The sequence below is a fragment of the Orcinus orca genome, chromosome 20 (genome assembly GCF_937001465.1).
Source record: "Orcinus orca chromosome 20, mOrcOrc1.1, whole genome shotgun sequence".
NCBI lineage: Eukaryota > Metazoa > Chordata > Mammalia > Artiodactyla > Delphinidae > Orcinus > Orcinus orca.
Window position 1 is genome coordinate 26,648,617 of NC_064578.1, and position 14,641 is coordinate 26,663,257.

A 14,641-nucleotide genomic window follows, 5' to 3' on the forward strand; every position below is an offset into this window, starting at 1 on the left:
GGGTGGCCTCCCACCCTTTCTGCCACTAAAGCCCTGCCCCTTCATGGTCCCCATCCAACCTTATGCCCACCTGAACCTCTGAGTAGCCTTTCCCACCCTTGGACCTGGGAGATCTCAGACACTGCCCACCCCAGCCACGGCCTCCCAATTCTGCTCAGCTCAGTGGTTTCAAATCCACAGACCTGAGTTTAAATTCCAGCTTCCCCACCCACTAGCTGGGTGACCTTGGACAAGATTTTTAAACTCCTCTGTGCCTTAGTCTCAACTGTCAAATAGGAAGTGTGCCTTCCTCACAGAGCTGCTAGGATGAAGAAAAGACTCATACATCACTACATGTAGTGGCCTGTATGCAGGCCTACATGTAGGCCTCTCCCAGGGCTGCCCAGGGGAGAGATGGGATAATCTGTGTGTCTCTCCAACCTGTTGGCCTCCTCCCTGGAGGTTGTACAGTTGTGGCTGAATAAGGCAGGCTCAGGTCCTGCTAGCCAAACCCTGCTAGTCTTTGCTGTGTGACCTCAGGCAAGTCAGTCAACAACTCTGAGCCTCCACATCTGTAAATGGTAGAAAAGCAGTGTAGCTGCTTGCACAGGTAGCCTTAGGGAGCAAGGGTAACACATAATCTTCACAAACCTATGAGACAGGATGAAGTGCTGAAGCACAGAGAAGTAAATTCTCCCACTCAGCTGGTAAGCAGTGGAGCTCAGCACCCCGGGCCTGAGGTCACATTAAGAGTAGGAAATGCTTAGTACCGTATCTCCCACGTGCCATACTCCATCCAGATGCTTTGCACATGTTACTTTATTTTATCCTCTGAACACCCACTTTACAAACAAGGAAAATGAAGCACAGAGAGGTTCTGTAACCTGCCCAACATCACACAGCCAGTGGGTACAGAGCCAGGAACCACACGCAGGCAGTCTGGCTCTAGTGGCCACTAGTCACAGCCCAGGGTCTGAGTGCCCAGCCCAAGGGCACCAACCCTGACCCTGCAGACACCCGGGGAGGGCTGAGCTGCCTGCCTCACTCTACAAATGAGGTAGTGACCTGTACTGGAGGTCAGGTGGCAGGGCCAGGACCTGGACGCAGGTCTTCCTAGTTCTAGTTTGTCCTTCTGCCTCCCCCACTGGCTGGGCCCACTGAGGCAAGGGACTGAGCAGGATAAAATCCCTGCCAGGCCTTGGCCCAGACAAGGGCCATCCTGGCAGCTGCTTTACTGAAAAAACAATTAAAAGAAAAAGCAGCCGCTGTGTGGTGTACCCAGAGTACACAGTAAGGCACCTTTCAACACATGCTGCACTTTACCAAGCAAAGGATCTTGAGAACCAAGGTCCCACACACATGGGGTGACCACCCTAGTCTGGGCCCGGCAGATGGGTGCAGAGGACCCCAGGATTCTCATCACCTATTTCACCCTCCAAACTGCCCCCCAGGGTGCGTGTGTTTTGGGGGCTGGCAGTCAGCACCGTTGGCGTCCAGTGAGTCCCACTCAGTGTCGGGCAGGGGCTGATTGCTCTGGATTTTATTTCAGCAGCCCCCTCCTGTGGAGGAGGGTCTGTTCACACATTCCAGCCCTCATTTGGAGCAGGGAGGACAAAGGGAACTCTGGCTGGGCCTGGGACACCTTGTGGACACCTCCCCGGCCTCTAGTTCCCCACTCTCCCAGGCCTCATCCTGTCTTCTCGAGCTCCAGAGGCCTTTGTGTTTGGAGCTGGTGCTCCCAGGAGACCAGAGCATGTGCCCAAGGGCCACTCTGATGCCTCTGCTTGCGTCCTTGAAGGACGGGTGACCCAGGGTCAAAAGCACAGTTCATATCCAGATCCTCAGATCCTGGCTGCAGCTCCATGCGCCTGGGAGAGGAGCTGGCGGGCCACCCCTCCTTCCACGTCACCCCTGCGTCCAGACCACGAGGCTGAGGCTGTCACGGGGCTGGGAGACTGACCCAAATTGGATGGTGGCCTGGGGGCTAGCTCCTGCCAGCCAGGAGGAAGGTCCCAGGAAAGTCTGACTTTGTTCAGTAGGTTATGATGGCCAGCGGGGCCCTGGAGCCCTGTGAGGCTCCCATTGTGTCTGCTGTCATGCCTTTTCTGAGACCCGGAAATAAACAGCCACTATGGGACTCACAGGGGAGGAATGGTTGGCCAAGTGAGCAAAATCAGAAATCATCATGCAGAGAAATAAAAACAAAGAATGATTTCAGTTTCACAGGGAATCTGGCATCAAACTAAAGAGGACATGGTTGTCCTGGGCAACTGTTGCCATGGAAACAGGAGCTATTTCGGAGCATCAACCTGGCTTTCATAGGAGGAAAGTGCTGATTCAGATGACAGCATCCTCACTCCCCCAGACCTCTCCTCCTTTCCCTGTCCTGTTCAAGGAGAGAGGGACAGAGGGGAGGCAAAGCCACTGTGAGCAGTGGGGGTGGTCCTGGAGGCTTCCAAGTGCCCAGTCCCTGTGGCTTCAGGCTGGGGGCACGTGGAAGGGCTGTGACCCTCCTCTGAAACAGGCTGGGTGGGGGAGGGGCCAGCCAGCAGCTGGTCCCCATCTGGGGAGGCTGAGCAGAGACCTACCTTCCAGTCTGTGTCCACAGCCAAGAGGAAGGTGTCGGAATTCTCCTAAAGCAAGGCAAACAGAGGGGGTGGCTCGTTAGGCCCCAGCTGGGCCAGGCAGGAAAGGCAGGCGGCCACAGGGGCTCTGCCTTGAGCAGACTCGCTTGCTGTTCCCCAGGCTATCTTTTTTTTATTTTGGCCACACCATGCAACATGTGGGATCTTAGTTCCCAGGAGAGGGATCAAAGCCGGCCCCCTGCAGTGGAAGCACGGAGTCTTAACCACTGGACCGCCAGGGAATTCCCTCCCCAGTCTATCTTAATGTTAACAAAAGTGACAGAGGGCTTCCCAAGCGCCGGGCATCAGGCCATTTAGTACCTGACAGATGAGGCTACGAGCAGCTACACACATTGATTTTACCTGTTAATTTTTTTTTACCTATTAATTGAAAACGCAAAGATTTCCACTTTGCAGGTGAGAAGGGTGAGGCTCAGAGAGATGGAAGCACATGGCTAGAAAGTGATGGAATAATCTCTGACCCCAAATTCTTGCTGTTCAGCACTTTGCCCGCTGTCCCCACAGATGACTTTTGAGGTCGCCCATCAGGGCACAAGCGCAGAGGCGGGCCTATCACACCCACTTTAGGGATGGAGAAGCTGAGGGAGAAGGGGGCTTTTCTGACCTGCACAAAGGCGCTGTCTGGGCCTCTGCAGTAGCTGCTCCCACCTTTCCAGACCTGCCTGCTTCATGCTCTCAAAGCACCAAAATCCCCTGCTTTTAGGCTCATTTATGGTGACTGGTGTGAGTCTCTGATTGGTGCCCATCCCTCCCACTGGACTGCAGGCACCGGGAGGGTATGGACCACGTTTGGCTCAGCTCTCAGCATAAAGCCTGGCATGGACCAGGCTCCTCAAACACAAACAGGTCTGGATGAACAAGTCTAACTTCATGAGTGAGGGGAGCACGGTTTACATATACCCACTGTTTATAAGGTGGCAGAAATGGAGAGTGGAGGAATGGGGGCCTGAACCCCACGTGTCTGCGTTGCCAGGCTCTCCCCGATGCAGCCCGGCGGCCCTCAGACACTCTACACCCGCCCTGGGTCCCTGTCTGGGGAAGGAACCTCATGGGGGGATCCCACATATCCAGGAAGAGCAGAGATCTGGGACCTCTGCCCTGCCTTCTACTGTGTCTGTCTAGAACCCTCTCTGCTCTCCTCTGCTCACTGTGGGCAGATCACTTAGCTTCCAAGCCTCAGTGTCTGTGAGGATTAAACAAGGGGCACAGAGAGCAGTCACTCTCTCCTTGGCACTGCTGCACTGGACTCTGCGTGCTACAGATGCTACTGAATACATATGTGGATAAATGAGACAGACGAGAACCAGGATATTATGGGAGGACAGCGAGCGAAGGGCAGGGCTACTAGGTGCAACAAGGAGGAAAATGAACCCAAGTCACAGGAGCAGGGAGGAAAACATTGAAAAGCAGAGAACCTGATGTTTTCACCCACCTGCATTCTGGCAGTTGGAGTGGGCGGGGTGATGGAAAAAATCAGACAGCACTAGAGGCTCTCGCACGAAAAAGGAAAGCCAGCTCTCAGATGAAATCAACAATGGCTCTCCTCCCCTCCTGGTTCCTCCAGGGCCTGGGGGCTCTGCCTGGGGAGGGGAGGAGAGCATGGTGGCCACTCCTGGACCCTCCAAGGAAGGGAGCAGGGGTCTGGGGGAAAGGGTCAAGGCTGGTTATCAATGAATCCTCTTACCTTGGAAGACCTTGCCCGAGGGGGGGGGCCAGGGAAAGAGATGCAGGACATTTTCAAGGGGATGGGAAGCTTCAGATGGGCAGGACCCCAAACCAAGAAACAGCAGGCATAATACAAGCCAATCCAGAGACACTGGAGGCCTGGGAGGAACCACATGGACATTCCAAGGAAAACCGGTGGGCGAGAGGGCCCAGCTGAGAGGAGGGGAGCAGGCCCAGGAGCGGCCTAAGGAGACCCAGGTGGGGATGCAGGCATGGGGAGAATCAACAATTCTTCCACGGAGCCCTGGACACACCAGGCAAAGACTTCAGAAGCAAGCGAGTCTGCAATGGCGGAGGGACGGTGGGTAACCGTGTGGAAGTACTTGCTCCTCAGTGCATTCAGGGAATTTGCACCTGGAAGGTTGAGGAAGATTTAAAAAGTGAAAAGGACTGGCACTTCTGTCCCGTGCAGCTGGACAGGGGAATCTGTCTGTGGGTGTAACCGCCTGGGAGAGAGAGGCAGAGAGCGAGGCAGAGCTTCAAGACAGGACTGCACCAGTTGTCACTGAAATCTGGAAAGGCCACACTGGGAGCCCCTAGGAGGATTTTGCGGGGTTGAGGATGGGGCCATTAGTACGCCTTGGGAAAAGCAGATGTGACCAGTGACCAGGTCTACAGGGCTTGTGCTGACCCGAGAAAGGAGAGAAACTCGGCTGGGGATTTGCAGCCTCCGTGGAGGACTGAGACGCAGACCATCGTGCAGGGGAGCCAACTCTGGTCCAGGTGGGATGAGGTGAGAGACACCAAATGCAGCAGGAAGAAGGCAGAGCCCGGGGGCTGGTCAAAGGGGCTCAGGGAGGGAGGGGCAGCAAGGTGCTGGGCCAGGCTGGGCAGAGAAGGGGTGCGAGGGGCCCTGCCAAAGTGGGGGGTGGAAGAGACAGGCATAGAACGTGTGAGGCCAAGGTGCCCTGCACGCTCTGTGCCACCCACAGCTGCGCACCCCGTACCAGCAGGCAGCCCCCTACCCCTGAGCCCTGGTGATGAGTGCAGGGGTCCCTGAGAGCCACCATCCGGCCCACCACGCCCTCACAAGAAGGCTAGTGTCTGCTCGCATGCCTCGAAAGATGGGCTGTTTGTGGGGAGGAGGGACTTTTCAGAGAGTTCTGAAAAACTTCTTTCTTCTGAGCTGCATCACAATCTATAGCTTCCACCCGACCCAAGTCTTTACTGAGAGCCTACTGTGTACCAGGCACTGTGCTAGGAACTGGGGAGATCAGGGAACCAAACGGATAGGGTCTCTGCTCCAGGAGCCTGTGGGGCAGAGCCCGAGAGCCCTAATCACCGGAGGGTGTGCGGGTGTCAATATTAGAGCCGGTGGTCGGAGAAGGCCTTCCTGAGGAGGGGGCATCTGAGCAGAGCCTGAACAAAATGAAGGGCCAGCCCTGAAGAGTCCTGCAGCTAGCGTGTCCCAGGCAGAGGAAAGAGCCGGGAATATGATCAGCCTGTTCAAGGAAGAGCAGTGAGCCTGGGAGACAGGACAGGAGCCAGCAGGGGGCGGGGGTGCAGAGCACACCCTGGGCCCCGGGAAGGACTGTGGCTGCAACTCCGAGTGCTACGGCAGCCACTGGCCAGCTGTAAGCAGAAAAGTGACATGATGTGTGGAATTTTTAGTTTACGCAAAAAGGATAAAATTACGGGGGTACCTTACCAAAGCCAAGAACAATAGTTAAAAACAGGCCTCAGGAGGGATGGTGGCCAGTAATAGAAATCAAATCTGGTCAGTCTAAGCAAAAAAGGGAAATCTATAATTAGGATACAAGGGTGCCTTACCAAGCCGAGGGCAGGACTCAGGAAGGGCTGGAACAAGTGAACGGAACACATCAGAAAGCCAGGAATGACACGATGTATTTTACAAGGTTGTACAGAGCAAGGAGACCAGTGGGGAGGCTCCTTCAAGCAGAAGGAAGGCGGGTGGGGCTGCCGTGCCGAGGCGAAGAGTGGAAGAGAACGTGCGAGGCCAAGGTGCCCTCAGCTTTCTGTGCCGCCCACAGATGCACACCCGTACCAGCGGGGAGCACCTGGGCAAGAGATGATGGGGGCTTGGAACAGGGAGGAAGTAGAATTAGAATCAAAAGTCTACCAAGTGTCCAGGTCACCAGCTGCTCCCTGACCATTCCTGGGGGTTGCCCTCAGGTAATCAGGTCTCATAAGTTAACTTGAGGTTCTGTTTTAAAAGTAAAACTGCACCCGAGGAATTCTCTGGTGGTCCAGTGGTTAGGACCCCGCGCTCACACTGCTGAGGGCCCAGGTTCAATCCCTGGTCGGGGGCGGTGGGGGGGGGGGGCGGAACTACGATCCTGCAAGTGGCGGGGCAAAAGAAAAAAAAAGAAGACTGTACCCTTCTTGGGGACAAGACTGCTGGCCTCATGTGGTTGGGCCCCTGGCACCTGGACAGCCACTCTGTCCCAACATGTGGAACTCAGCAGCTCTTGGGCTTATCTCCTTCTGGAGGGAGGATCTGGGAGGCTGGGGCAGAGCAAAGAAAGGTGTGCCGAGGATCCAGGGACTGGGCCCCTGGCTTCCCCACCTGTAAAGTGAGGGGGGCTGGGCGGCACAACCAGCAGGGACCTACAGCCGTGATGCCCCAGAATTCTATGAGCAATGGACCCATAGCTTTTCCTTGCAGGAGGGAAAGGGAAGCTGTGCTGGGTGTCACCACAACAAGAAAACGTAAGAATTCGCCTGCCAACGCAGGGGACACAGGTTCGAGCCCTGGTCCAGGAAGATCCCACATGCTGCGGAGAAACCAAGCCTGTGCGCCGCAATTACTGAGCCTGCGCTCTAGAGCCCGCGAGCCACAACTACTGAAGCTCTCGCGCCTAGAGCCCGTGCTCCGCAACAAGAGAGGCCACCGCAATGAGAAGCCCGAGCACCGCAATGAAGAGCAGCCCCTGCTCACCGCAACTAGAGAAAGCCTGCTCACATTAACGAAAACCCAACGGAGCCAAATAAATAAAATTAAGAACATTTTTAAAAAATGCTATTAAAAAAAAAAGAAAACGTGGGTAGAGCTAATTCTGAAATCTAACGCCTGGTGTTCAGACGAGGGCCCTTTGGGATAAAATAACAACCTCAGATGCCTTGATGCCACTGCTCCTGGAAACACTGCTGGTAATACTTTGCCTCATACCTCAGGGGCTTATGAGGAAAAAAGAGAGGCTGCAGACATGAAAGGCCCAGGTAGTTGGGGAAGCATCGTGACCCCACTGGAGGCAGCACTGCCCAGCGGGGACCCTCTTGGGGCTCAACAGCCGCCCACAACCAGGGGTTGAATACGGGCCTCATTCCCCGAGAGCTGTGTGACCCTGGCCAAGTGAGTCAACCTTTCTGTGCCTCGGTTTTCTCATCACTAAAATGGGAATAACTCTTCTACAGAGCCTCCCAGCCTCAAAGACAGCCAAAGCCACAGCGAGGTTGGCTGGGTTTTAGCTGTGTGGGCGTTCAGCCCACCAGGAACTCTCCCAAGGCAGGGACAAGGCTTCTCAGGGTGGCTCACGGGATGGAGGGCCATCTCCTAGCCATCAGCAAGACTATTTGTAGTGAGGTAGATGGACCTAGAGTCTGTCATACAGAGTGAAGTAAGTCAGAAAGAGAAAAACACTGTATGCTAACACATATACATGGAGTCTAAGAAAAAAAAAGAAGATCATGAAGAACCTAGGGGTAAGACGGGAATAAAGACACAGACCTACTAGAGAATGGACTTGAGGACACGGGGAGGGGGAAGGGTAAGCTGGGACAAAGTGAGAGAGTGGCATGGACATATATACACTACCAAACGTAAAACAGATAGCTAGTGGGAAGCAGCCGCATAGCACAGGGAGATCAGCTCGGTGCCTTGTGACCACCTAGAGGGCTGGGATACGGAGGGTGTGAGGGAGGGAGACGCAAGAGGGAAGAGATATGGGAACATATGTATATGTATAACTGATTCACTTTGTTATAAAGCAGAAACTAACACACCATTGTAAAGCAATTATACTCCAATAAAGATGTTAAAAAAAATAAATTAAAAAAAATAGACTAAAGGGAAGGCGCGCGGTTTCCTTCTCGGTCACGAGGTGGCGCCCTCCGCCCTCAGGACCGCGAAGGGGCGACTCACCAGCTCAGTGGCGTCCTGGCCCCGGAGCAGTGGTTTCTCCTCGGGGAATCGCAGCTCCTGCAGGCCGGCCATGGTCCCGTCGTGGAGCAGGAGCCCTAGCGAGGGAAGGCGAGGACGAGGGTTGGGCCCTGCTGCAACAGGCACGCCTGGGCCCTGCTCGGACTCTCTCGGCGGGCGGAGGGGACAGCGCAAGCCCGGGCTGGGGCAGGGGCACCGGGGACCACACCGACCCCTCCATCCCCGGACCCCCGGTTCCCAAGCGCAGGCCCAGCGCGGCGCTTCACCCGGGCAGCAAGGCTCCGTCTGCAAGACTCGCCTGCTTGGCTCAGGGAAGGTCATTGTATTATTTGGTCTTAAAAGTTAAAACATGTTCCCTGCCACCCACAAAAGAAAAGGAAGAAAGAAGGAAGGGGGGGGGAGGAAGAAAGGAAGGGAGGGAGGGAGGAAGGATGGAGGGAAGGAAGAAAGAAAAAGAGGAAAAGAAAAGCAAGGCGACACAATACAGGATGACCCTTGAATAAGTTCAAGTAAACTGCATTTATTAAGAAACAGAGGGACAAGTGTGGGGAAGCCAAACACAGGGTCGGAAGCGCCCTGTGGTCAGAAGTGGACAGTGGGCTCTGGGAGGACACAGAGGAAGAGAGCTGAGGGCTGTCCTGAGTGCCTAGAAGGACAGGCCTGGGTGAGGATGGCTCTGAGAGGGCAGAAGGGCAGGCCTGGCAGTGTGGCAGGCAGAGTGACATTGAAGGTGCTGGTCATGATGTACCACCAGCAGGGAGGGATGACACAGTGACCACTCAACCCACAGCCTCCAGGCAGAGGGGCCCAGACCCTAATGGCTGCGTGTTCGTGGGAGACCCCGGGCCTCTGAACCTCAGGAGAGGAAGGGGTCATATGTGCACGTGTGTGCTTGGAGGATCCAGTGGTGGGGGAAGGCAGACAGAGGGTGCCAGGACCCCACAATCTGTCTGTCTAGCCTGGCACTGCCATTCCTCACTTGGATTTCAGGATGGCACAAATCATAGTGCACCAAGAGAAACACTAGGCAAGGAGATGAGCTGGAAATTCACAGAATTACAACTGGCCAGTAAATACACGGGACAATGTTCAAGCTCACCAGAAGTCAAAGATATTCTTTCTTTTTTTTTTTGCCAATGGAATTGGCAACATTTGCAGTGCTGGCAAAGATGCACCCCAACTGGCACTTTTCTTACACCACTTGTGAGCGTATAAATCGGTACGTCTTTCTGGAGGGCAGTTTTACAGAATGAATTAAGATCATTTAAAAGGTTCTTACTCTTGGACTCAGCAATCTTCTCCCTGGGAGATATTTCCTAAGGAAACCAGAGACGGCACCTAATGATTTATCTGTAAGAATGTTCACCACAGTGCCATTTATAATCCAAAAAAAAAAAAACCCAAAACAAGCTAAAAAAGCGAAATGTCCATAAGTAGGGCACTAGACAAACTATGGGTAAATAACTTGTAAAAGATTATTTAATAACATGGTAAAATGCTTGTGTTGTAATAGATTTTTTTTAAAAAGCAGTTATAAAACATACAGTATTATCCAAATTATGAGAAATATGAATAGTTCCATAAAAAAACCTGGGAGGCTTTTCACGAAGTTAACAGCCATTATCCCTGGGTGAAGGACTGAAAATTAGGGTCGACAGTCTGAAATCAGGGAAAAACAATATTTAAGAAAGACTGTTTGTAGATCACTAACAATTCTTTATTCTTGCAAAGCACTTCACATCTCCCAAGGTACTTTCCTGTACTATTAGATTTCACCCTGATGGGAAGTGCGGCCTGACCTGGAAGGATGGAAGGATGACTTCCTATCCTTCCTCCCATCCTCCCTCCCACCCCTCTTCCCTTCCTTCCCAATTCTATTTTTAGTCTTTCTCAAGAGTGAAGCCCTCAGACTTTCCCTTCTGCCCTGAAAGGCTGACAGTCCCACTAGCTGGTTGGTCAGAAGATGCCCCCCCGCCCTGCCCACCCCTGCTCCTTTGGCTTCTCCCCGTGGAAGCCCTAGTGACTGGGGAGTCAGCGCAGTGGCTTCCTGGGACCCAACGGCACATGGCCTTGGATGGAACCCATTGCTGTGGCAGGGAGGTCCTGAGACCAGGTCGTAGCTCCAGACCCTGCCTGGGCTTCCTTCCATCCTGTCAGAAGCAGGGAGCACCAGTCCTCCAGAATGCTAACATAGACAGTGCCTTGTAATCGCATGGGGTTCCTCTCCTGAGTCTAGTCTGGGTTGAGACGTGCTGGGGCTGGGCTGGGAGCCGCTGGCCACTCAGGCCTCCTGGAAGGTTAATCCAGAGCCGTGCAGCCCCCCTGGGAGAGCCTTGTCCCCAGCATGAAAAGGCCAGGCAGGGAGGCCCCTGCCCACCCAGATACCCAGGTCCCTGCCATGCTGGAGCTCTCGGTTCCCAGCGGCTTCTGGGGAAACCAGCTAACACAACGCAGACGGGCTGTATTTTTAGAAAGGCGTCCTCTCCCCTCTCCCCCATTTTCTCTTCCACCCTTTCTGACATATGCACACTCATCCATCCATCCGGGTGGGGAGATGAAAGAAGGGCCACCCTGGAAAACTCTTCTCCCATTAGGGCCTTTTTAGCCGCCAACCCCCCTGAATACTGAATTCAATTAAAAGCTTTGGCAGCACTGGGGTGTCCCCGCCCTCTCCCAGGCCTGTTATGAAACCACAGTGGAGACCATCCTCCCCAAGGACGGTTCTATTAAAAGGGCTGAGAGTGGGCAGCGCAGGGACAGATGGGCTGTGATGAGGGGGTGGCGGGGAAGGGGGCTGCAGAGAGAAACCTCATAATCCAGAGAACTGGGGATGTGTCAGCCTGTGGAAAACAGGGACAGCCCAGGGCCCAGCAGGTGATGTGGGGCTCGGGAACAGAGGCCGGAGGGGACATTCCCACAGGGTGGTGGCAGACGAGTTTCTTCCTAAGAAAGTTATAATTTTAAAAAAAGCAGCTAGATGATGTTACAAGAAAATGAGATTCCCATCAGATCAGTATATTGTATGCCTGAAACTTATACAATGTTATATGTCAACTGTATCTCAATAAAGCCGGAAAAAATTTTTCAGAAAAAGAGCGTGAATGTGTTTGTAAATATTCTGGCATCCCTTGGCCCTGAGAAGGTGTTTTTTGTTTTGTTTTGTTTTTTTTGCGGTACACGGGCCTCTCACTGTTGTGGCCTCTCCCGTTGCGGAGCGCAGGCTCCGGACGCGCAGGCTCAGCGGCCATGGCTCACGGGCCCAGCCGCTGCGCGGCATGTGGGATCTTCCTGGACCGGGGCACGACACTGTGTCCCCTACATCGGCAGGCGGACTCTCAACCACTGCGCCACCAGGGAAGCCCCCTGAGAAGGTTTTTTAATGTGTTATTTACTTCTCTAATCATGACAACTGCTATAAAATAAAGTTCAGAAAAATCAAAAATAATAAATAAAAGAGAGCGTGAGATTCCTATCAACCGCCCACAAGGAAGCCTGAGTCAGGTGTGTCAGGAATCAGGGAGCAAAAGGCAAATGGGGTGCGAGATCCCAGGGGTCTGTGAAGCAATAGCAAGGGACCTTTTCACTTTGCCTTTTTTTCCCTCTTGATCCCAGATTCTCTAAGGGCAACACAGAGTGTTAGAACCAAATGGGCCTGGGGTGAATTCCAGCCCTCAGCTTCTCGGTGGTCCGGCCTAGAGTCCCTGGAATCTCTTCTGTATCACTCACTGCCTAGCTTTATTTTGGGCAGATCACTAAGAGGATTGCTTACCTGCAAAATGGGAGCAGTAGCCTTCCTCTGCCCACCTCAGAGAGCTTTGAGGTACAACAGAGACAACAGATAGAAACATGCTTTTTAAATGGAAGATTTCTGGACCCATTTGGATGGGACAAAAATAATGTAAGTGACTGGGGTCCTCCTAACCTTCCTTTGCCTACTTAAGACAACTCTGCAGTTTCTTTTTCTCTTGTCTCCTATTTAAGGAAGGGTTCATACCTGCTGGCAGGGAGGCTCCGCTGATATTTCAATAAATGGACGGGAAAGGGATGAGGGAGAGAAAGCCCGGGCTCTTTGGCTGGGGGACAGAAAGGAGCTCCCGAGCAGCGTGAATGTGGGTGGATTCTTTATGGGGAACTGCATTTCTTTTCAATTACTTTTGGTTGCTGATTCGTGCTTCTTTAAATGTGATTCTATCCTGGGCCACGTGAACCCTCACACTTATTAGGGTTAAAACTATAAACAATTACTATGATCATTCCTGAGCCTTGTCCATAAGTGCTTCAATTCAATTGATCAGCGGCAGTTACACAACCTATGGAATAAAGCAACTGCTGAGTGGGAGCGCGGCGCAGCAGTAGTAGGGGGCGTTTGGAAACACACGTGGGGATTTTGGGTTGTCTCAGCCACTGGGGGCTCCTACAGCATTTAGTACCCGGGAGCCAGAGGCGTGGAAGGTTGTGTGAGGACAGTGCTGCCCAGCCAAGCATTGCTCCCCACCCCAAAACACCCAGACCTGTCCCACCAAGAAATGCAAGAGCTGAAGGTGAAGGAAGGCCAGACATCAACAGGGTAAAGTTAGCACATGCAGGCGAACCAGACCTTGTGGGACAGGGAGAAACCAAACTGTAAAAGCGGAAGGGCTGTGGAATGGCTTTTTTTTTTTTTAACCACAGGAGTGAGGGGGCCTCTTGGCAGGTCATGGTCAAGGTCTTGGTCCAAGATGCCCTATGGATGGTGCACTCCTGAAAGTCCTGATTATAAGGTCCCGTTATTACAAGAAAAGCCGCAAGCAAATGGAACAGGGAGCAGAGCCAACCTGGCTTGGCCAGCTCTGCCCTGGGGGAGGGGTCTGCGCCACAGATTAAGAACGATGTCGCTAAAGGCAGGCAGACGACTCACATTCAAGCCTGAGCACCTGAGGTCCTTCCACCCACACCACGCCAGCCCTGTGGTTTGAAAAGAAGCCCCAGAACTCAGGGACCCCAGAAATCAGAAACTCAACTTCCAACTGTGCTATGTAGAGGGTTGCGAGCCTCCGGGTAGCTGGCCCCTCATATCATTCTCTCTGTCCCGACCCTTACCTCAGAGGGTTGGGACAGCACAGTAGGTCCATTCTACCCACAGGAAGCACGTGCCTTTGTTCATGCCGTTCCTTCTGCCTGAAATACCTTTCCCTATCACATCCCTACAACAACAACAATAATGACGAAAACGATTGTTAATATTTTCTGACACTTGATATGTTTTTGTTGAATGAGATGGAGTGAAGGAACGCTTCTTCACCCAGACTGCAAAGTATTAAACGACTGGTAACATTCAGCGTTGGTGAGCTTGTGGGGAAACAGCACATACTCTCATACACTGTTGGCTCAACTGCAGTGGGTTCACCTTCATCTGGAGGGCGGGTTGGTAGTTTGCAAAAATGCAAACATCTATCAACTTTGCAATTATATCTCTAGATATTTATCCTAAAGAAAAACACTAAGAGGCTGTGCACAGGGATGCTCACTGCAGCACTCTTTGGAACAGGAAAAAGCTGAAAACAACCCAAACAAATGTCAGGAGGATGGTTAAATAAACCATGGCACATCTACACCCCAGAGCACCATGCAGCTATTTAAAAATTAAGGCAGCTCCACTCAAACAGATAGGGAAAGCATTCTAAAATATGCAGTTAAGAGAAAAAGGAATGCCGCAGAATAGTAAGTATAAATAAATAAGCCCCATTTATGTAAAAAATACATGCATCAAACAGGTACATATATTTGCAAATTAAATCCTCAAATGAATCAGGGTAACAGTAATGCTCACCTCTGGAGAAAGACATGGGTTTGGAAGGGTCTAAAAGGAGACTTTACTCTACACGGCAGACATTATCAAATCTAAGATACCATCGCTCATAGCTGACACTAACATTTTATGTACCAAAAGAAGAGAAAAAACACTGCCAATTAAATTAAGGCATAATACTGTCCTCTACCTTTTAACTTTTTATTTTGAAATAATTACAAATTTAGAAAAGTCAAAGAAAAAACAAAGCACAGAAACTTCCCATATACCTTTCACTCAGCTTCCCCTAATGTCACCATGCTACAGAACCTTAATACAATTAAGAGGAACCAGGAAAGAAAATACTGATACAATATGGTGAAGTAATCTGCAGACCTGAGATGA

The 14,641-nt window shown here is 52.3% G+C and overlaps 1 protein-coding gene across 8 annotated transcripts in view; it reads right to left on the reverse strand.

The window, feature by feature from the left end:
- Positions 1-14,641, reverse strand: part of NDRG4 (NDRG family member 4) — a 42,428-nt gene that overhangs the window by 14,614 nt on the left and 13,173 nt on the right. For 6 of the 8 annotated variants that reach the window (XM_049703105.1, XM_049703104.1, XM_033419079.2 and 3 more), the window contains exons 2-3: positions 8,452-8,546; positions 2,568-2,612 (exon numbers count right to left, since the gene is read on the reverse strand). In XM_049703105.1, coding sequence (XP_049559062.1) covers positions 2,568-2,612; positions 8,452-8,523 — 117 coding nt within the window. In that variant the 5' untranslated portion in view covers positions 8,524-8,546. The remainder of the gene's footprint in view (positions 1-2,567; positions 2,613-8,451; positions 8,547-14,641) is intronic. The other 2 variants (XM_049703106.1, XM_049703103.1) reach the window with 1 other exon arrangement.